Genomic DNA, 23279 nt, shown 5'->3' on the forward strand with positions numbered 1-23279 from the left:
TGATAAGTAAAAGCAGAGTAGAGTATTATAGTCATGTAGGGAATTTTTGAACTATATTAATGACTAAACAAGAGTTTTACCCTTTTTCTCATTTCCATTGAATTTGATCGGATGGATAACAGAAAAGGTTGTTATGGAAATAAAGTATGAAATTGAATCATTTTAGGAATATTTTTTGCGAAGGGAGTTATTTAGGCAAATAACTCACATAGAATGTATGCTTAACAGTAGAGATAAGAGACTCATTAGGACAAATCTGAAAACAAGCACAAAGACAAACAGCAAATATGATATCACATATCGAGACGACTAGTAGTTAAATATAATAAATCATCAATCATACCTCGGTAAAGTTTCTCACAAACCTTTTCGCCCTATTCATTCTTGTCAATTTTAATAGTAGCACTCAACAGACTACTTGTACTTTTGATATCACAGTAATCAAATCTTTTGAACAACTCCTTTGTGTACTTGATTTGATTGATATAAATACCATCTTCAAATTGCTTAGTTGTACTCTACAAAAAATACCATCTTTAATAGTAATATGAGTTTTTCCGTCATACTCATCTCAAGCTTTTCTTGCATAAGTCTTTCAAAATTTTGGCATATTGTGTTGTTAATAGAACCATAGACAATATCATTAACATAAATCTGAATGACTAGAATATCCTTCTTATCTATTTTGATAAACAAGATAGCATCAAACTTTCCTTTTGAAAAAAATTTTTCAATAAAAAAAATTGGTTAAATCTTTTATACTAAACACTAGGGTTTGTTTAAGACCAAATTAACTCATAGTTAGATAGTCTTGGCTGAAAATTAGTTCTAATTCTTCTATCAATGAAAAAAAATTTTCATCGAAGGAATAAGTTTTGTTGTGCCTTATATATTATAAGTTAACACGTATATATAGACTAGCGTTCATATTTTATACTTTTTTTTTTCTTTTAATGCAATTAGAAGTACTGTCAGCATGAATATGCAAGAAATATGGAAGACGCTAAAAACGTATTCGAGTGTATATGAATCCTAATGAATGTATCATTGAGGATTAATTTAGTATAATATTATTGGTTTGGGTTGATGTAAGTCGTCATATACTTATGAAGAGAGATGGATTGAATGGTATAGAGGAAGAAGTGTAAGTGAGACGTCTCGACTTTCCACTTATACTAAAAAAAGTAAGTCATATACCTATCCATAGTTTAAGTATGAGTTGTTATATTGTAATGTTTTGATTTATAATTAATCCCGAACAATATCCCGAACAACATATCAAGGTCTATAATTGCTTTAATATGTTTCCTAGGCTGGCTCATGGGGAAATCCGACTGGATAGGATAGGAATGCCTTCGATTAGGAAAATTAGGCATTCTGCAGCTGCTACAGGATGTGGATGAAATGTTTCCCTAATTTTCGTAGAAAAATGCTTTAGCTTAGCTCAAAATTTGTATTAAATAACTGCCATGTGGATATTTTTCTTGAATTTGGGTTTGTTGGCAGGGAGTTTCGTCCATTTATAAGGGAAAACTCTGCCAAAATTTTTATAAAAAATAAAAAAGATATTTTATTAAAAAAAATCCCGAACAATAATTAAAAGCTATTTTGACCGAGCAACCATAATAAAAATTGATAATACGTATTCTTACTTTGAGTTCGAAACGTTATAAAAAAAAATTCTTCTTGAACTTTGAACACGTACAAAACAATAATTTTTAATGTTTTCTAGTTATAGGGCACCATAATGTTTAGACGAACAAGTTGAACCTAGATGGAGCTAATTTCACGTCTTCAAGCACTTTCCCTAAAGAATGTACTGAAGCTAGATGGAACTAATACCACGCCTTCAAGTACCTTCCCCAAAAGGTAATCGTGACAACTTATTGTTGTATTAATGAACTTTTAAGTACTGAAAATATAATAATGCAGTTACAGTTATTAGCCTCAGAAAACTTACTCGAGATTGAAAAACCAATAAATATAGCGACTAAGAAAGTGTGTAGCATTAATATATATATCAATAAATGATCATTGCATTTTTCTTCTCACTTCCTAGTGAATAAATGAAATGACTAAATATTCTACAAAAAGAATTATATGTACATATGCCAATCTGTTAGAACTTAGAAGGCCACATGTCCTGGAGATGAAGAGTCTGCAAAATTTATTGAAACTATGGTCTTCTGCTGCCTTGGGATATAAATTCTTGATTAGAATGATTCTCAGTATCTTCCTCCGCGACATTTGTATCATTCAATGGATCAAGAAATTGTTATTGGCTGTTCTAGCAATTAGATCTATCCTTCTTTCCTCGAAAACTAACATCTCAAGTCGATGGTGCAGCCGTGTAGTAAGTCAAAATCATCTTGGCTATTGACGAGGCTTAGACGCATATAACTCCTCTCAGCACCAAATGCGTGCCCTGCACGACCTATGATCTTTGATTCTCTTAGAACAGCATGACAGTCCTTGTCTTCTTCATTCTGGCATTCGATCCAAACAAAAGCTGCATCAACCAAAACCCATGTCGATGAACTATTCATTTCTAGATGGTATCTAGCACAATGAACTATTCTTCATTTGGACTTTCTAGATTAGAGTTGGAGATTAAAAATTACCTGGAGTTGGAGACCTAACTTCTTTAGAAAATCTACAACGTTTTGGCATTAGTTCTTGGGTGGAGAATCGTTTCGATGCTGACAAAATCTTTCTTATCTTTTCTCATTGGAATCTCATAGCTTTGTATCCAATCGAACATTTTTCTTCCATTTCCTTCAAGAACAACATTCAGAAGTTTCAGCCTTCTCAGTTGAGTTTCTCGAGGGCTCCATAGGTGTTCAGATCCACGTAATTCACCATTCTTTCATAAACAACCCTATCCTTGACTATCGCCCACCTGGAGAGTCAAAAAATATATGATCAGTTTAAATCTTATCATTGATCATACATGAGCTAAAATTCAACCCTTAATTGAGGGTGCTATGCAACAAAATATTAAAGGAAATAACAAAATACTCACCAGAAACGGCTTCCAGCATGACCAGTAAGCTTAGAGAAAGTAAAAATCATAAGATCCTCATCCATTGGAGATGGAATTGCAGTGTAGTGCGGCCAGTAGTATGCAAGATCATGAATTTGCTTGGCGTTAGAACCTCTAAGCATAGCTGTCTTTAGCTGACAGGATTGTTTGGTGAAGCGACAAATTCGATGAAATTATTATCAATTGAGGAGCTTGACATGTTCATCCATGTTGCTGTATCTCCATCGAACTTGAACTTTGAGGATTCAAAAGGTTCTGTTTGAGATTTATATATCTGTCATGTTTAAAAGCAATCATTAAATTTCAATTAACAGGATATAAATTTTAACCGAATTGATATTGAAATTTTGCTGAAAATAATAGATTAGATGTCAGCCAATTGTAACTAATCGGGTAATACCGCGAAGATGCAACAACCATGGCAGGCGACGATGAGCCATCTGAGGAAAGAGCGTGCACTGACAAGTAGATATTTTACGTATTTTTAGTGTGTTTTATTGGTTAGTTTTGGTGTGTTTTATTTAGTTTTATAGCTAATAAACTAGGATTCTAGTGAAACTATACATTTTATGGTTAAAGTGTAAAAATTGCATTTTATGGATTTTTATAGTAAAAACTTCATATTTTTATAGGTTTAATGATTCAATCATCAAATGGAGTGCATTGAGAAGATAATTGGATGATTGATGATGGTTTAAAGTGATAAAAATAAAATATGAAGTGTAAAAGATAAAATGTAATTAAGAACAAAAGAATGCAATAAAAGTCAATTTTGGCAACCTGTGGTATTTCAGCTATATCTTGAGTTACACATATTGGATTGAGATGATTCTTTGATTATTTTGAATCTAAGAGATAGATCTACATTTGGTATGAAGACATCAAAGTCCAGTTCAGCCATATTTCTAGTCAAAAAGTCGAAATACAGAAGTCAAAGTCTGCTGTCGAAAGCTGACAATAGAGTTCTGACCATTCAATGGTATTCTGATCATATCTTGGTCCTCAGAGCTCTAAATTGGATGATTCTTGATATTTTGGAAATCTAAGTCAAATATCTACAACTTTTGTGTTTTACAGAAGAGTTATTTCGGCTTCAAACATTGAGAAAATATCAGTTGAAAATGTGCATGATAGCTGTAATTTGCTGACCAACTTGCCTTGCTTACATACAACCTTTCCAACTCAATTCCAGCCATCAATTTCAATTGTATCTGACCAAAAACAAGTTGGAAAGACAATTCAAGAGAGTTTCAAAAGTCAATTTTGCCAACTGGAAACAATTCTTCTTGAATTCTCTATAAATGGCAGCCTTTGGAAACCATTTTGATAACTTTGGAAGGCTAAAAAGAACTCCACAAAAAATGTAGTCTTCACTAGTTTTTCTTGGTTCATTAGTATAGTATAGGTAGAGTAGTTTTTCCTTCTTGTATTTGTATCTAGATTTGGATGAAAATTGGAGAAGCAAAGATGGAGAGTTAGAGCTCATGTGACAAGGGTTACATTCCTTTCCTATCACTTTCTCTTTTGTATTTGATTTCATATTTAGTTATAATACAAGTTTGACTTTGTTTTTCTTCATGTTTTTCTAAAGTTCATGCCTAGATATAGATGAACTTTCCATATCTTGTTTATGATATTTACTTAATTATTTGATGATATTATTTTGATCAAGTTATTTATTACTTTTGCTTTTCTAATCATGATTAACCGACCATTAGTTGTGATTATCTAAATGTGTTAAGTTTGCAATGAAAATTGGAATTTAACACTAGTTCAAAGAAGTGATAAATCTAGGGAGTACACTCACGAGAGTAGATGTGCACCTATGTGGCTTTAGTGACTTGTTTCATGTAATTTCATAGAAGAAATGAACTTGTAATTAATTCATAAACTACGAGAGTAGGTATGATTTAGTTACAAGTATAGTTGATTCACTACGAGAGTAGGTTTCGCATGCATAAGGAAATTACGCCATAACTAACTAAGATAATAGCATTCACTTAACCGGTAACTTCATTTGCAAGAGTAGTAAGGAATTCCATATCTCTAAGAGTTTTCTAGTGTTATTTTTATTACTTTTACATTTATGGTAGTCTAGATAATAAAGAAATTCGAAAATCACCGGTAATTGTAATCTTTCCTGTGGGATCGACCTTTAATACCCTATACTCACTCATGATTCGTATACTTGCGATAAATAGCGTGTGGAGTATTTTAAAAATTATAAGTGTAAAACTTGATTGTGGATGAGCTAAATTATTATCTGTATACCCCGCGCATGTCATGCACTGCTGTATTAAGAAGCTGAGTCAAGCCAGCACCGAAGACAATACATCTGCCATCTGTGACTGCATTTCCAACTGTAGCATGTAACTTCCTGATTACCTTCTCCAGTTCGTTAGAAGTGAGCGAACCATCCTCAAATTCATAGCCCATTTGGTGCCATCCGGCTACCATAATTGCACTATTAGCTGCATTTTGCTTCCAGAAAGGCTCCAAGAACATTGGTTTCCACTATATTCGGGGGAAAAAAAATCGTTAATATTAAACTTAACAGACAAGCTCAGTTCAAATTACTAAACAATTGTCAGTTAGGCCTGAAAGTGATACCTATCAGCATCAACCACACAATCAGGAACAAGCTGTGAACAATCAGGGCCAGTATGACAAGCATTGCATTCACAAACTGGTTTGCCACCATCTAAAACCGAGCCATCCAACTGAGTGAAGAGACAACTTCAGCTTCCTGAGAAGCTTTTCGAGTCCAAACTCAACGTCTCAACCCTGAATCATTACTATGAATTAGAAAAGAAAAGAAAAGAAAATTGAGGATGGTGGCTGTCAAATTATCAAAAATAAAATTTATATTAGACCTACTACCAAAACTAAACGAGTATAGTGGTGAGTAGGGTCGTCTCCTCAGAAAACCGGTAGATTTATCACACACAGGTAATTAGGGGATTTTTGAAAGAGAGAGAGATAAATAAAACAAATTAAAGACGTAAGATTACTGAATAAACAATCGCAATAAATGCAAAAACTCAAGAATGAAATAAACAATTAATTGACACAACCTAGTCAAGGAGATAATCTCGGCACCGATTCAAGCAATTGATCATAGATACCTGCATTAATTCACACGTTCGCAAATAAATTAGTTCTAACAATTTAGCAACCGCCAAACTCCCAATTTCTCTTTAATTTTATGGTAGTCCAGAGATGCTCTTAAATTACCCTCTTGTAAAATAGATAACCCCAGAGACGCTCGAAAGATTTAATCTAATTACAGATTTAAGAATTAGAGAGACCCAATTCTAGTTAACAAACACACATGCGGGTTCATTTAAACTAGATTAATTATTCCTACGACTCAGATTAGACTGCTTGCGAGGCAATGAAATTGGTACCGTTTGCCACTAATTTAAGACATTCAAGTGATACGCACCCTTATCCTAATTGGCAATATATTATTTAGACAATTGAACAACTGACCATGTTGATCCAATAAATCCAAACAATAATAGGCTGTTCAAACAAAGAATAATTAAATACTCACAAACGCAGAATTTAGAATAAACAAAACGATCTCACAATTATTTGTGCTCCGGGCATTGATTACTCCTCAACTAAATAAACGATCTAGCCTTGCCACATAGTCATGACAACAAAGCAATTCAAAGTTTTCATGGAGTTTTTGTTGATGAAAAGTAAAAGGGTATCGCCGCCAGTCTAAGACTTGCGTTGAGAAGTACAAAACAAAGACGAAAGATCCAAGACCCTAGTCTACTGCTGTCCTATTTAAAGTGTTTCCGCCGTACACTTGCTTTCCGACTTAGAGTTTGTTTCTCAAAAGGATTTCTTCGTTATTTCTCTTATTGAATTGTTACCAAAAATCTTTTCTGCAAAGGTTTTCTAATCCCACGTAGGTTCAGAATATATCTCCAAAGAAAGGAAGTAGCTCCAGGGATAAGACCTGCGGTCCGTCTTTTTCATGCAACTCTGCATTATCTGGCGTGGGCACGCCAGAGAATGCCTAGTCTTCTGGAATTTGCTTCTTTTTGTCACTTTTGACACCAATTGCCTGCAATAGACGCAAATACCAATTATGAGTAGAAACCCATTACTTTGGACTATAATTAGCCAAAATTAGGACTAAACATCAATGTAATAACACTCAATTATCGCCCTATCAAATCCCCCCACACCAAGACAATGCTTGTCCTCAAGCATTTCATAACTGAGAGATACAATCACAGTTACACACATGTAGCAATCCATCATGCGAGTACAAATATCCTATCATCCAAACAATGTTATCAAATTCAGGAATTGCAAGACTCGACCCCTCTTATAGGATGGAATATGATACTCACTATACCGATATGAAACACAAAAGGTTACTCTCGCCACACAATAAAATAATGTTACCATATACTTGCTAATATATCACATAGCCACCACTGAATCCAAATTTAATGCAAAAATCAAAGGGTCTTGATGCGGGTTGTAATGGGGTTTAGGCACGGGTAGAATCAAACAGGTAATTTAGACTTATTATGTCAAAGAAAGCACCGTCAACCCCACTGCATGAATTCCAATTTTCTTTTTCATTCCAATGATTTTTCCAAAGTATATCCATAAATTTTTCAAAAATTAGCAAGTGCAAGCACAACCAAGGGGTTCACCCCACTATCTCAACATCACACATATTGATAATAGCACTTCGTAACTCTTTTTTTTTTCTTTTCTATTTCTTCTTTTTTTTTGTTATTTTTTTGTTTTCTTTTGTTTTCTTTCTTTCTTTCTTGGTGTGCTCCTTTTCTTTTCTTTCTCCCCCTTATCTCTTTTTTTTTCTTTTTTTTGGAAGCAATTCAAATACGCCCAACTTCATGGGGATATAGGCACACTCGCTAACTTCAATCATCCCCTCTCAATCCAACTCGAGATCATCATACACTGAAATCAAGGCATTCCTTTGACACGGGTTAAAAAGAAACAAAGAGGATTCGAACATAAGAGCTTTAGGGGTGACAAAATGAGTTATTAAACAAAGAAAATGTCTAGGCTCAACCATGGTCAATTAGGGGAGATCTGAATAGGGTTGGTATTTAGAAAGTAAAAAATGATTAATCTAAATGCCCTTATCATTTTAATGCATTAAACTCAGGAATGTGGTCTTGATATGCATAACAAACCAAGTTCTAGAACAATCAAATCATGTGTGATATCACTCAATGAAAGAAAATAGAGGAGTTATTAATGCAATGCTCATTGGCTCAATAGCTCACAACAGGATATTAATTGCCAAGTCTTGCAAACTTCATCATTTAATTCCATTATTAAGAAGACAAGACATTTAACCACATAATATCCCTACTCATGCTTGCAGAGTAATTGCAATAATCATCATAGCATCAAATTCTAGCAATTTTCAACTACTCCCCCCCACACCTGAAGTCTACATTGTCCTCAATGGAGCAAAGAAAAATAGAAACCAAAAAGAAAGAAATTAGAGTTGCCCTGAAGGGCGAAAGAATGCAACGAAAGCACTATAGGGGAGGAGGATGAGGCGGTTAAAAGCCAACATGGGCAAAGAAGGCTATTAGTTTTTTGCGTCTGAATGGAAGAGTGGACTTGCAAGGCTCTCTTTTTTCTTCCTCGCAATGGTTGGAAGGCGTGGGTACGCCTTGGAACCCAAAGTCTTCTGTTCATCAAAGTCTAATCCCAGTAAAACGTCACAGAACACACCCAAGACCTACAATAAAGATTTTCTATCAATAGAAATCCAAAACAACCTGATCTTGAACACAAAAAATATGAAATAAAAACACAAAAAATGACTAAAAATTGAAACTCTTAGATTGCCTTCCAAGTAGCGCCTTTCTTTAACGTCTTTGGCTAGACAATGCCACTTGCTCAATCTGGATGTAACTCGAATTCCTTTGCCACTCTTGACATCTCGTGCGAATCAAAATTGCAATTGATTACAACCTTCAACGCATCTCTACCATTTAATTCAAACTTTTGTTGCATGAAAGAGTCATCGATAACAAAAACAGAATGTGCCACAATGGAACATTTAATGGCATCACAAGTATTGAATTTTATTATTTCGCTATCAAATTTCATTGTCAAGGTTCCTGAATAAACATCAATTTTTGTTTTAGATGTCATTAAAAATGGCCTACCTAACAAAATTGGAGGTGACACAGAAAAATCATCATCCATATCTAACACATAGAAATTTGCAGGAAAAACCAATTTATCAACTTGAACTGGAATATCCTCCAATACCCCATCAGAACATACATTAGACATATCAGCAAGTTGCATTATGACACTCGTTTCTTTTAATGGTCCCAAATTCAAAGAATTATAAATTGAGCGAGGCATAATATTTATTGCAGCTCCTAAATTTATCAATGCTTTTTCGACCTTAATATTCCCTATTTTGCAAGGAACAGTAAACATACCTGGATCCTTATGTTTAGAAAGCAATTTCTGTTGTAGGACCGCTGAAACATTTTCTCCCATATAAATCTTTTCAAAGCTCTTCAACTCAACTTTGCCAAAAATGTCAAAAACTTCTTATTCTTGCTCCTCTTTCCTAGATTTTGCATATCGACTGGAAAATGGAGAAGGAGGTGTCACCACTACTGGGGGTTCATTTCTGGGCTCTTTCCTTGGAAGGGATTGGATTGGATATTGCATTGTTTCTTCCTTAACTTGCTCTTCAAGATCATGCTTAGATACTGCCTTTTGATACTTTTGCAATTCTTTGCCACTTCTCAAAGTAATTGCACTCATATTCTCCTTTGGATTGGGGATTACCTGAGATGGTAGTTTCCTCTTACCATTCTCAAATTTGCTCATTGAAGACGCCGGTTGTGACATTTGTGCCTCCAAATTCCTAATGCTGGCACGAGTTTCTTGTTGAAATCTTTGTTTGTCCTGCCGCATTTGACAAGTGCTGTCAGCTAGTGATTTAACCATGTCTTCCAGGGACATACCTGAATCAGATGTGGACGACTGCTGTACTGGTGGTCTCTGCTGGAATGGTTGTTGGAAACTCGAGGGTTTTGGAGCATAGCTGAAGTTGGGGTGGTTCCGCCACCCTGGATAGTATGTGGGTGCATATGGGTCATTTCTTCTTTGGGGTGGTCCAGGCAAGCTTTCCATGGACCTTGCCTGCTTGTAGGGATCTTCTTGAAGGGTCTGACACATATCGGTCATGTGTTCAGAAGCAACACATATTCCACATGCTTTAGCTGCCTGTACTTGTCCTATAGCCATTTGACGAACCAAGGCAGTTAGTTCAATTAATCTATTCGCAAGGTCAGAATGATTTACCTCATTGATTCTCCTAGTCACACCCTCAGATCGGACTATAAACTGTTGAGAATTCTCAGCCATGTTCGAGATAAGCCGTTTGGCTTCATCTGTTGTCTTATTTACTAAAGCACCGCCACTAGCTGCATCGACCATGCTCCTATCCATGGGTAGGAGTTCCTCATAAAAATATTGGATCAACAGTTGGTCAGGAATTTGACGGTGCGGGCAACTGGCACACAGTTGTTTGAACCACTCCCAGTATTCGTAAAGAGTCTATCCATTTGCCTGCCTAACTCCACATATCTCCTTCCTGATGTTGGCGGCCCTGGAGGCTGGGAAGAACTTCTCAAAGAATTGTCGTTTTAATGCTTCCCACGTAGTGATGGACCCCAATAGCAAGTAGAACAACCAGTCCTTAGCCTTATATGCTAAGGAAAACGGAAAGGCACGCAACTTGATTTGTTCCTCAGTGACTCCCTGAGGTCTCATGGTTGAACACACTACATGGAATTCCTTCAAGTGCTTGTGTGGGTTCTCACCTGCAACACCACGAAAAGTAGGTAATAAGTGAATCAAATCAGATTTTAGTTCAAAAGCCTCCTCAGTGTCATGGTACGTGATGCACAGAGGCTGTTGGTTAACATTCGGGGTTGCAAGCTCCCTCAAGATCTTTTGGGCTGCCATTGTTTCGTTGGGTCCAGGCAAATTTGTGTCCAGTCCAACTGATGAATCACCAAAGTGAAAATTTTGCTCAACTCTTGAGGGTAAGGCTGTTGAAGTTTGTTGTTTTAGCAATTTAGTCTTCTTCGTTAGCCTCCTTGCTATTTTCTCAATCTCTAGGTCAAACTCGAGTCTTCCTGTACAGGAAGATCGAGGCATAAAACAAGGCTAAATTAGCCTGTGCAATAAATCACTTCAAGCACCAGTTCTCCGGCAACGGCGCCAAAATTTGGTGGCTGTCAAACTACAAAAAATAAAATTTATATTAGACCTACTATCAAAACTAAACGAGTATAGTGGTGAGTAGGGTCGTCTACTCAAGGAACCAGTAGATTTATCATACACAGGTAATTGAGAGATTTTTGAAAGAGAGAGAGATAAATAAAATAAATTAAAGACGTAAGATTACTGAATAAACAATCACAATAAATGCAAAAACTCAAGAATGAAATAAACAATTAATTGACACAACCTAGTCAAGGAGATAATCTCGGCACCGATTCACGTAATTGATCATAGATACCTGCATTAATTCACACGTTCACAAATAAATTGGTTCTAACAATTTAACAACCGTCAAACTCCCAATCTCTCCTTAATTTTACGGTAGTCTAGAGACGCTCTTAAATTACTCTCTTGTAAATAGATAACCCCAGAAACGCTAGAAGTATTTAATCTAATTACAGATTTAAGAATTAGAGAGACCCAATTTTAGTTAACAAACACACATGCGGGTTCATTTAAACTAGATAATTATTCCTACGACCCAGATTAGATTGCTTGCGAGGCAATGAAATTGGTACCGTTTGCCACTAATTTAAGACATTCAAGTGATACGCACTGGGGTGAGTGGTGGTTGAGGGGTGCTTCGGGAGGCAAGTGGTAGGCTGGTCATGGCGTTTTCATGTAATTTTGGAATCGCTTCGAGTATGCAGGCTAAGGCCCGCGCTTTACTTTTTGGGGTCAACTTATGCCTTCAGAGGGGTTTTGATGCCTTTGATGTTGAACTGGATTCCTTCGTGATAGTGCAAATTCTAAATATGACATCGCAGTGCCCATGGAGTATCTATAAGGAGGTGCAGCAGTTGGTCGGGTTGGTATCCCACTTTCCACGCATTCGTCACTGTTACCGTCAAGCTAACCAGGTTGCAGATATATTGGCCAATGAAGATTGTCGACAGGGTCATGTGGAGATTTATTTGGCCGCTTCAGCTTTACCCCAGTTAGCGAGAGGAGCATATCACCTTGATAGGATAGGAGTTGCGTCTATTCGTGTGGTAAGGGAGTAGTACTCCGTCTCTATGGCATTGTAACATTTTGTCTTGTTATGGATTAAATAAATAAAAGGTTGCTTAAAAAAAAAAGTGATACGCACCCCTATCCTAATTAGTAATATATTATTTAGACAATTGAACAACTGGCCATATTGATCCAATAAATCCAAACAATAATAGGCTGTTCAAACAAAGAATAATTAAATACTCACAAACGCAAAATTTAGAATAAACAAAACGATCTCACAATTATTCGTGCTCTGGGCCTTGATTACTCCTCAACTAGATAAACGATCTAGCCTTGCCACATAGTCATGACAACAAAGAAATTCAAAGTTTTCATGGAGTTTTTGTTGATGAAAAGTAAAAGGGTATCGCCGCCAGTCTAAGACTTGCGTTGAGAAGTAAAAGATAAAGACGAAAGATCCAAGACCCTAGTCTACTGCTGTCCTATTTAAAGTGTTTCCACCACACACTTGCTTTCCGACTTATAGATTGTTTCTCAAAAGGATTGCTTCCTTATTTCCCTCATTGAATTGTTACCAAAAGTCTTTTCTGCAAAGGTTTTCTAATCCCACGTAGGTTTAGAATGTATCTCCAAAGAAAGGAAGTAGCTCCGGGATAGGACCCGCGGTCCGTCTTTTTCACGCAGTTTTGTAGTATCTGGCGTGGGCAATCCAGAGAATGCCTAGTCTTCTGGAATTTGCTTCTTTTTGCCACTTTTGACACCAATTGCCTGCAACAGACGCAAATACCAATTATGAACAGAAACCCATTACTCTGGACTATAATTAGCCAAAATTAGGACTAAACATCAATGTAATAACACTCAATTATCGCCCTATCAGACGACTGCAGAGCAATCCAAGCAGAATTCGTATTTCAAGCTCATATTTTGCTTTTCCATGTTTGGTAACTGAGTGATTTTGAATCTGATGTTTGTGAATGATGAGTAAAGAGTTGAGACTGATCTCCTCATATAGTGGTGGTTATGGCAGCTAAGATGTTTTAGAAAGTAGATTTCCTGCAACTTTCTTTCACTCATTAAACTAATGCTAAGAAACATAACTAGATTAAATCTGGAATATGTTAATGAGATAAAAAGGTTCTTTTAATCAGGTTTTGAGTCACACCCTTCTATTTTTAACGATTATTTTTTGTATGTTCCCATTGAATTAGTATTAAACAAAAACATTAGGCATGCTTTCTTTCTGGTTCCTTAAGCATAAAATATATTGAGGTTTGAAGCGATGAAGCGAGTGATGAAGCGATGGTCAGGTGATGAAGCGAGTGAAGCATCATCAGAAGCCTCATTTCTTCTGATTTCAAAATTGGAGGTCAACTGTGGAACCATCTGAGTTCCGCGTACAAGTATTTTTCTTGTCTTACTTCTTTGTTATTTAGCCATTTAATCTAGTAATTCCAGTTGGCAGAGCAGTTTCTTTTGTCTGAAAGGATTGTTAAATGCATGAAGAAGGAAATAGTATCTAGGGTTATATAGTACTACATGTTTAAATAGTATTTGATCTCTCTGCTGAACTTAGGGTAAAATCCACTTTATCCCCTTGTATTTTAGTAATTTTGCATATAATCCCATATAGTTTCGAAAGTTATATATAACTCCCTCATAGTTTAAACTAAAGTATTAATGTGATGGAAATGATCCTTTGTAACGGAATCCAAAGAAATGTCGAGAATATCATTCTTTAATAACTAAAATGGTTGAAATAATCAAAATATATGAAGTTAATATGCATGACACTTTAACTTCTTATGGTTTTATGTTTTATTACATAACCCTCTTATGGTTTAGTGTTTTATCACATAATCCCCTTATGATTTCCAAAATATATACCTAATCTCCCTGTGGTTAATTAATAAATTTTCAACTTCATAAAGGGATACTTTTGATATTTTAGTTGACTTCGTTATGAAATGCAAATTTCGTAACTTTGACACTTTAGTCCAAACTATGAGAGGGTTATGTATAGTTTTAAAATTACAGGAGATTATATGAAAAATCGCTAAACCACAGGGAGTAAAGTGTATTTTACCCTTGACCTTAACATACAAAGTCACTGAAATTCGTGTCTAATCAACAGCAAACATATTGGTACATTTTTATTTTAATCGTTAGGAAAAATAATTTCAAAGGATGAGTGATCTAATACTTGAATGAGAAAAATGGATAACTAAACTATAAATAAAGAAGATAGTTTGAAAGAACTTACGCCAAGAAAATGTATGAATTGATTTATGACTCAGATCATATGTGGAATGATGATCCCTAAGTTTCAGAAATGTTTTTAACAACCTCGATTTTGTCATGACTTTAAATTTTTTACTTATAGGATAAGGCACTGATTATCCATAGCAGGTAAAGTTTAAGATTTCATTGAATAAATTAAAAATATTAGCTGACTTGTAGTTTGTAATGGAATTGAGCACCCCTGAAGAACACACCTGATCGGCCTGAATACTAAATTACTAATTAATGAAGAAAAAGGACAAAAAGGAATCGGGTATGGACCGTTCCCATGCATGGAAATCATATGACGCATTATCTGAATTTCATTTTTAATCAGGACATGTATTCTTGCTACGTTATTTCTCAGTCTCTAGCTCCCTAGTACTAATCAAAAACTCCTCCCGCGTTCTCCTATACAAATTTACTTGTACAACAGGAGCTAAACGTGCTTTATTGCTTAATTAAATCAAGAAAATGACTCAGTTTTGATTTAAAAATGTTCCCATATTAATATAATCCGATTAATGTACTAAAGTATAATAAACGATGTTTCCTAGCTAGCTACTTGGTGAATTGGTCAGACCATTGTACTTCAATAGTATTTTAGCTACCATAACCACCACTATAAAAGGAGATCAGTACTTCAACTTTGCTCATCCTTGACAAACATCAGATTCAGACCCGAACTCAATCAAGAAACATGGGAAAGCACAATATGAGCTTGACATACAAACTTTGCTTAGGTTTCTCAGCGATCCTCAATCTCCTTTTCTTTTCTTTCCTAATTCGCAGTAATAATTCAGACCTCGGCTGGAGCAGGAAAGCTTCTGAGGAAGCTGAAGCAGTTGCTTCACTATCGTGTTCAGGCCATGGAAGAGCCTATTTGGATGGCTTTGTTCTCGATGGTGGCAAACCAATTTGCGAGTGCAATTCTTGTTATACTGGCCTTGATTGTTCACAACTTGTTCCTGACTGTGTTGTAGATGCTGACAGGTATCATGAATTTAAGGCCTAGTTTAACTCACATATTGAATTGCAAAAAACAAGCTCATCAGCTTTATTAAAATATTTTTTTCGTGTTACAGTGGAAATCCAATTTTCTTGGAGCCATTTTGGAGGCAAAATGCAGCAACTAGTGCAATTATGATGGCTGGATGGCATCGAATGGGATATGAATTTGAAGATGGTTCGCTGATTTCTAAAGAACTTGAGAAGAAAATTAGAAAGTTGCATGCTACAGTTGGAAATGCAGTGACAGAAGGAAGATATATAGTTTTTGGTGCTGGCTCAACTCAACTTCTTAATGCAGCAGTGCATGCTCTTGCAGCTGATGCTTCATCTTCGCCTGCCAAGGTTGTTGCTTCCGCTCCATATTATCCGGTTAGTCTCACAGGCTTAACCTAAATTTAGTTGGCAGCAAAATTCAATTTAAATATAGCCAGTCCTAACTCATATTCTTAATAGTGTATGCATGGGAGAGCTAATCATTAGTTTCTTGTGATGATGACAGGTTTATAAATCTCAAACCGATCTTTTTGAATCGGCAAAATTCAAATTCGAAGGACATACAAGCTCTTGGATGAACAGTTCATCAATGAATTTCATTGAGTTTGTCACTTCGCCTAATAATCCTGATGGTCAGCTAAAGAAAGCGTTCCTTCAAGGCCTGAATGCCAAGCAAATCTACGATCTGGCTTATTACTGGCCACATTATACAGCAATTCCATCTCCAATGGATAAAGATCTCATGATTTTCACACTTTCTAAACTTACTGGTCATGCTGGGAGCCGATTTGGGTAAATATCTTCTTACCTTTCGTGTTCTATTTTGTTCCTCAATAAAGAATTCATCCTTTCGGACCTAAAAGTTTTATTGATGTCATTTTTTGTCATTCAGGTGGGCGATAATCAAGAATAAGGCCGTCTATGAACGAATGGTGAATTACATGGATCTGAATACCTATGGAGTCTCAAGAGAAACTCAATTGAGAACTTTGAAGCTTTTGAGTGTTGTTCTTGAAGGAAATGGAAAACAGATGTTCAGTTTTGGATATGAAGCTATGAGGTTCCGATGGGAAAAGTTAAGCAAGATTTTGTCAGCATCAAAACGATTCTCCATCCAGCAACTAACGCCCCAACAATGTACATTTTCAAATGAAGTTCGGGCTCCTACTCCTGGTAATTATTTAACTCCGAATACTTTTCAATACTATTGCCAAGTTATCATGTGGCTGAACATATTAGAATGAGAGAAAATTCAAGTTCACAAATTCAACCTGATTCCAATCTAGTTAGCAAAAAATGAACAATCCATTAGTAAGTTGTCTTCTGGATTTTGGTCTGATATGAGCTTACTTTTGGCTAATGCAGCTTTTGCATGGATCAAATGCGAGAAGGAAGAAGATAAGGACTGTCATGCTACTTTAAGTGCAGCAAAGATTATAGGCCGTGCAGGACATGTATTTGGTGTTGACAGCACTTATGTGCGTCTGAGCCTCGTCAATGGCAAAGATGATTTTGAATTATTGCAGCATAGACTTGAGATGCTAGTTTTCCAGGAAAGACTAGTTAATCTGATGGCTGAATTCACTCCTGGAGGACATGTGACAAGGAAGAGCAACTTCACCGTGGCGTTGAATGCTACATATGTCTCGGATGAAAACTTTGGCTATTACACCAATCAAGAAATGGCATCAGAAGATAGCAGAAATTCACACGTTCAAGAGACTTTGCAGACACTGTATTAGATTAATAGGCGAAATGGCCTTCTAACAACTTTAAAATTGTACATTTACATGATTCTTTTCGAAGAACTACTGATAGTAGATATATATTACATGTATCCATTGAGAGAATAGGAATATTAGCACAAGAATTTAGGCCTTCCCTTAGTATAGATATATATATATATTATATAAGGGAGGTTTCATAGTTACTTAATTGTCAGTTTACTGCTTTTATAGGGTTATCTGATGTAAATGTATTGGCGGAGTCCCTTCTTTGTGTACTCTTCGCTGCAGATCAATAAAAGTATACAGTTTACTCAAAATAGACACATTTTTTGCGAAGAATTAGAACACTGCCTTTATCCTAGCTAGAAGCTTTCTGTATAGTTTGATATCTAGTTCTTGAACACATCGCCGAGTCTTGAGAAATCTGTAAAGAATGAGCAACTGCATTGGCGAACCAAAGCTTGAGATTTTGGGGGGCAAGACTTATGAAGATGTATACTTAAGGGCACTTTTATAATATTAAAAAAGTTTGGGGGACGAAGTCTAGTATTTGCAAGGATAAAAGTGAAAACCTTTTGAACGATTCATAGATGGACTTCTAAAATCATGGGGTGGGGGTCCTAGTTTCAACAAGTGCGTATGTAGTGTGTGTGTGTGTATGGACAGTGCTACAGTGCCTATAGTTATGGTAACGATATTAGGGAAACCTGCTATTATAAGTTTCTATTACCTTTAGTGACAGATCAAATCTTTTAGTGACTTTTTAAATATTATATTAAAATAATTAATATTAACTTTAGTAAGTTTTTAATTAAAACTAGTAAGTATATGCCTGAAAGATAAGATTTAGTCAGAAATAGAAATTTACACTTTGAGTAATTTAATTTACTTATTATTTGACAAAATTTACTTATGTTTAAATTAAACTTACCAATACTGAAAGTAAAAAATGTACATATTTAAGTAAAAAAACGGTTTTGGGTTCCTGAAAACGGTTTTGGGTATCATATTTCTCTTTAAAGTTATCTACCTTCTTCTTATTCAGTTCCCAGTTCCAATGATACGATTGAATTCCCAGACAAAGGTTTCCACTTTGATCCACACTTTCTCTTTGTTACAATTGAATAAATCTTCTCACTTCAAAATTTTCATCTTTAGTTCACACTTTGCTTCTATCCTTTCTCATCGTTCGGTTGGGTTTGAGTGCTGCCATATGCAAACACAACAAAAGGGTTAGCAACGGTGGTAGCCAGCCAAAGAGCATATGAAAAATAGCAGTGACGAGGTTAGATCATCATGTTCTCTTGAAATCGTTTGATTATATTGCTGTAATTTATTTATATTTCATTTGTTTTGTTTGTCAAGATTTTCTTGGGAAATCAAGGCTGAGAATTTGAAGATTTTATTGCAATTTTGGGGCCGAAAATGTCCGTTGAAACATCTAGGAAATGGTTGTAGTTTTGATTGTCTACGGGTAAAATATGTTTAATAGCCATGTGAAACATCTAGGAAAGGACTTGAGACCAGGCGTTTAAGTTAAATGTGATTAATTTGTGAATGCATATAAGATGTTTGGTGAAATGTCAAAGAGAAATTTGTATGTTGTGATTGCTACTCTGTGCGGGTGAGAATTACTAATATATTAGTAACTCAACATGAGCTTTATAACTTGAATTCTTCAGGCAAGAGAGGTTTCTCCCGTTTTGGAATTCTAAGTTGATACGCTTGATGGAGCATATGTTATTGAACTGAACTGATCTAGAATCATTGTTGCGAATCTGTTGTTTCTATGGAAATTTATTATCAGCCTCTTGAATTTTTTACTCCATTGTAACGTCTGCAATGCCACGGAAATTTGGCCATTATTACTCTTGTAAATCTGTGTTGCAGAAGCAATTCTTATTACCATCCTATGATACATGTAGATTTTGTAGAATCACATCTTCCCTCTTCTTCAGTCAGGAAAGGAGAGAAAATTCATAGAACAGTTTCCGACCATCAATCAATTATGGTGTTATACATACTTCATATTTTTGCATTTTTTTGTTTATTTTTCTTTTGAATGGTGTTGCATGGGGCAAACCTGCGGAATCCAGTGGTCTTTGAGCAAAGGATTGTCAAATGCTGGTTGTTGATACATATAGACACAATCAATTATATCACCGTCTTTGCTCTGTCATGAGAAAAAATTTTGAATTTCATTGTAAAGAGCCAAAGGCATTCAACATAATCTAATCTACCTACCCGCAAATTTGTGACTTTCATTGAACTAAGGATTAGATTATGCTGGTTGTTTCGATATTTTGGACATGTGAATAACTCATCTTTCTCCTAAAAAATTACTAATACGTAAACCCTTACCGGGAGAGTCAAAATAGCTTGTTAATTAATGCCATTGCTATATCATAACGATTAGACTGGAACATAAATCTGTTGAATGGGTTGATTGGAACAAAATTCAGATGAATGGTTTATATGAGAATTGAGGTTTTCAATTAGTTTGATGATGATTTGTAATATAGAGAGAATGGAGTTCTAATCATAAAATACCTAGAAAAGAAACGGGTTGCCAAGTCGAGAAGATAAGTAAGTTTTTAATTCAAACTAGTAAGTATATGCCTGAAAGATAAGTTTTAGTCAGAAATAGAAATTTACACTTTGAGTAATTTAATTTACTTATTATTTGACAAAATTTACTTATGTTTAAACTAAACTTACTAATACTAAAAGTAAAAAATTTACATATTTAAGTGAAAAAATCACCGGGTTTCTAAAAATGATTTTGGGTTGCTGAAAACGGTTTTGGGTTCCTGAAACACTTTCGGGTATCACATTCACCTATCTCTTTAAAGTCATCTGTCTTCTTCTTATTTAGTTCTCAATTCCAACGATACGATTGAATTCCCAGGCAAAGGTTTCCACTTTGGTCCATACTTTCTCTTGGTCCAATTGTTGTTGCTACAAAGGGACAAAAGGCAAAACAGTCCACTCACAAGCGAAAGCGAAGACGATGCAAAAATTGCAAGTAATCACCTACTCTTAAAATTGACTTATTCTACGGTTAGACTAGCTTTGCAAAACCAGATATGAATGAGCAATGCTAAATTTCATCCACTCATTGGCTTTATGTTAGAAGGCCAAAAATGTTAGTTATATATGTACACTTCATATACGCCTTTATAAATTCAATCTTATTGTTTATGGATTGTGCTAGGCAATTTTTTTCCCGCAGGTCATTTGGACATGATAGACGAAAATGTACTAAAGTGTGCACAGATGCATATGAAACTCACAATTATGATCATGTTGGGGCACCCAATAATGTTGAGAATGTAAATTTGAATCTGATAGGATCATCCGATGGCCTATTGCAATCAGATTCACAGCATGGATGCAATAAGGAATTAATGGATAGTAATTGGTTTCAGATCATTCCTCCTGGTCAGGTAATGTATAGCTTGCTTTTATTTATTTTTGTGTGAAGGCATGAAATATAATGGTGCTCTATTTGCATTTGTATAGGCATTAATGTGGGCATGCAATCCTTCATTAATCCAAAGTCATGTACAAAACACTAGCTTGTTAGGAGATGAAAAGTATTCAGGTACATTTTTCCTTCTTCACGCCTAAGTTTTATGTTATTTATTTGCTATGATTATGTGTTGTTGTGGCCTTTTTTTAATACAAATCTTGTGATGGTTTTGTAGTGAATGAACCAGATTTCAGCCAAGACCATTAAGGAATTTTATTCTTGAGAGAGTACAAATGTTTTTGCACGTCTTTGCTCAAAGCTTTTAGGATGATTTAAGTTTCTTCGAAGGTAGTTTAATGCGTTTTGATTGTAAATCTGAACATAATCTCCTTAGTTTGCAATTTCTGGTGTTTACTTGTTTTAATGTGAATAATTTCAGCTTGCTTGGAAAAAAGTTTGGTGATCAAATTTCAGATATTGTTAGCATCCAAGTGCTCTTGGGTTTGTAAACCAGAAATGTCAATCCAAACTGAAGCTTTTGATAGTGATATCAGAGCCCTTGATGCTGGTGATCAAATTCTCAAATCAAGTTACTAGCCTTTTGATTGCTTCAGATTTCTGAAGCCAAAGTCTTTGTGCTCTAAATTCAGTTCTTGGCCATGTAATCTTGTCATGCTTAGATAGCTATATCTAGTGTCCTGCCAGCTTAATTTTGATGCGTAAGTATCAATTATTAAAAGTTAGATTCATTCTGATGCTCAAAATGAGCCGTTTTCTCCTATTTTGAAATACCAATTTCATATCAAATGTCTTGTGCATGTAGATTTTGCTGTTTACTTCAAATTGGACTGGCTTACTTGATGAGCAGAACTCGAAAAGCAACTCAAATACTCATGTTATACAATACTCAGCACACGGTTTTTTAGGCTTTAAAACGTCATTAATGAAAGTTACCCATTCGGTTGTTTAGGAATGTTAGGAGATTCGTCAAATTCAAATGACGATGCCTGAAACTTGTACTTATCCCCAAATTTGTGTTGTAGTACAGTATCAAGATCTTGCACCTATTCCATTCACCTATAAAAATTATGATTATCATAAAATGACATTTTATAATAATTTACATACTATTTGCCAATTAAAAGCAAGTTTCATAAAAAAATGTGCATGTAAATCCATATTGTGAATGATACGAAATATATTTGAAACTCACGAAACTTAATATATGGGTAAATTTACTATAATTTTAAAAGATTACGCTACATTAGATACGATCACTTTACCTTTTATACTTGTGACCTAGAAAATAAATTTATTAAAACACATAACATTTATAAATGATGCATACATTTATTAAAATGCTTAAAACGCAAAACATTTATGAATGAAACATACAATCATTATTATACATTTATGTTACCAACAACTACTAACTATAATATTAAGTTTCAACCATTAATAAAAAAATCTTAGCACTAGTTTAAATAAACTTCTTAATACTTGTTTCATATAAGTTTCTTTAAGTAATATAGTAAATTTATGCCACAAACTAGTAAGTTTTGATGATTAACCAAATTATTATTCTTTCAACAAGATTTACTATTAATCTATAAAAACTTACTATTACTTGAACTAAACTTACTCCCCACAAAACTAAGTTTCGAATGTAGAGTAGTAATTTAATTTTTAAAAAAAGTAACTTTCATTTTTATTTCGATTTACTTTTTGAAACATAAATAGGATAACACTTATATGACCATTTTCGATTTATTTTTTATTTACTTTTAGCGGCCATTTGATTATTTGATAGGCCTATCCACCTAAATAGGATAACACTTAAAAATAAGAAAGTAAGTTTTCCATCTAAAATAGTAAGTTAACAGTAATAAATTAGTAACTTTTATACTTCAAAATGTAAATTGGAATAAATATTAGACTTACTTTTTAAATAAATAAATTACTACTTTATATCCCAAACTTACTTTTTATAGTATAAGTTTAATTCATGTAATAGTAAGTTTTAATACATAAATAGTAATTCTTACTGATAACATGGTAAAATTGATTAATAATCAAAATTTACTGATTTATGAGACACATGTACTATTTTACTTTAAAACATATTTCAAACTAGTGTTAGGGAATTTATTTGAAATAACGATAAGATGTTTTATTAATGATTAATTTTTAGTACCTTAGTTAGTAAGTACTCATAATATACCTGTATAATACAAGATTATAGTTAACATTTAAAAAAATTTATTTACATATTTTAAAATACTATGGAAAAAAGTTTGACTTTTCACATAATCTCGTAAAATATGTAATAAAATTTTGTCGTATTATAAGTTTTTAATTATTTTCAATTTTTGAAAAGTTTGAAAGTTTGGATAATAATAACAACAAATCTTCCTAGTTATATATAGAATGTTACTTGTTTATATATCAAAATTTTTAT

General features: G+C 34.5%; 3 protein-coding genes and 1 long non-coding RNA gene across 6 annotated transcripts; 2 read left to right on the plus strand and 2 right to left on the minus strand.

Annotated features, from left to right (window-relative positions):
• Positions 1–3173: 3173 nt before the first annotated feature.
• LOC140015267 (tryptophan aminotransferase-related protein 4-like) lies at positions 3174–5548 on the minus strand. Its single transcript, XM_072067205.1, has 2 exons — positions 5315–5548; positions 3174–3317 (listed from the first exon to the last, which is right to left on the minus strand). The coding sequence occupies exons 1-2, from the start codon at positions 5546–5548 to the stop codon at positions 3174–3176; spliced, it is 378 nt and encodes a 125-aa protein (XP_071923306.1).
• Positions 5549–10648: 5100 nt separating this feature from the next.
• LOC140015268 (uncharacterized) lies at positions 10649–11059 on the minus strand. The gene has a single exon (XM_072067206.1). The coding sequence runs from the start codon at positions 11057–11059 to the stop codon at positions 10649–10651; it is 411 nt and encodes a 136-aa protein (XP_071923307.1).
• Positions 11060–15317: 4258 nt separating this feature from the next.
• Positions 15318–17572, plus strand: LOC113711600 (tryptophan aminotransferase-related protein 4-like). Its single transcript, XM_027234760.2, has 5 exons — positions 15318–15610; positions 15703–15997; positions 16128–16414; positions 16515–16795; positions 16988–17572. Exons 1-5 carry the CDS (start codon positions 15318–15320, stop codon positions 17362–17364), a joined length of 1533 nt encoding a protein of 510 aa, XP_027090561.2. The 3' UTR covers positions 17365–17572.
• Positions 17573–18609: 1037 nt separating this feature from the next.
• LOC113712107 (uncharacterized) lies at positions 18610–21888 on the plus strand. Of its 3 annotated transcripts, none has more exons than XR_003453231.2 (5): positions 18610–18634; positions 20258–20374; positions 20582–20795; positions 21057–21169; positions 21261–21585. It is a non-coding gene; the product is annotated as an uncharacterized lncRNA (long non-coding RNA). The 3 variants fall into 3 exon arrangements; XR_011821683.1 differs by lacking the exon at positions 18610–18634 and adding an exon at positions 21645–21888 and having other exon boundaries at positions 20185–20374; positions 21261–21540; XR_011821682.1 differs by lacking the exon at positions 18610–18634 and having other exon boundaries at positions 20193–20374.
• Positions 21889–23279: the final 1391 nt, after the last annotated feature.

This window comes from Coffea arabica, chromosome 10e (assembly GCF_036785885.1).
Source record: "Coffea arabica cultivar ET-39 chromosome 10e, Coffea Arabica ET-39 HiFi, whole genome shotgun sequence".
Lineage (NCBI taxonomy): Eukaryota > Viridiplantae > Streptophyta > Magnoliopsida > Gentianales > Rubiaceae > Coffea > Coffea arabica.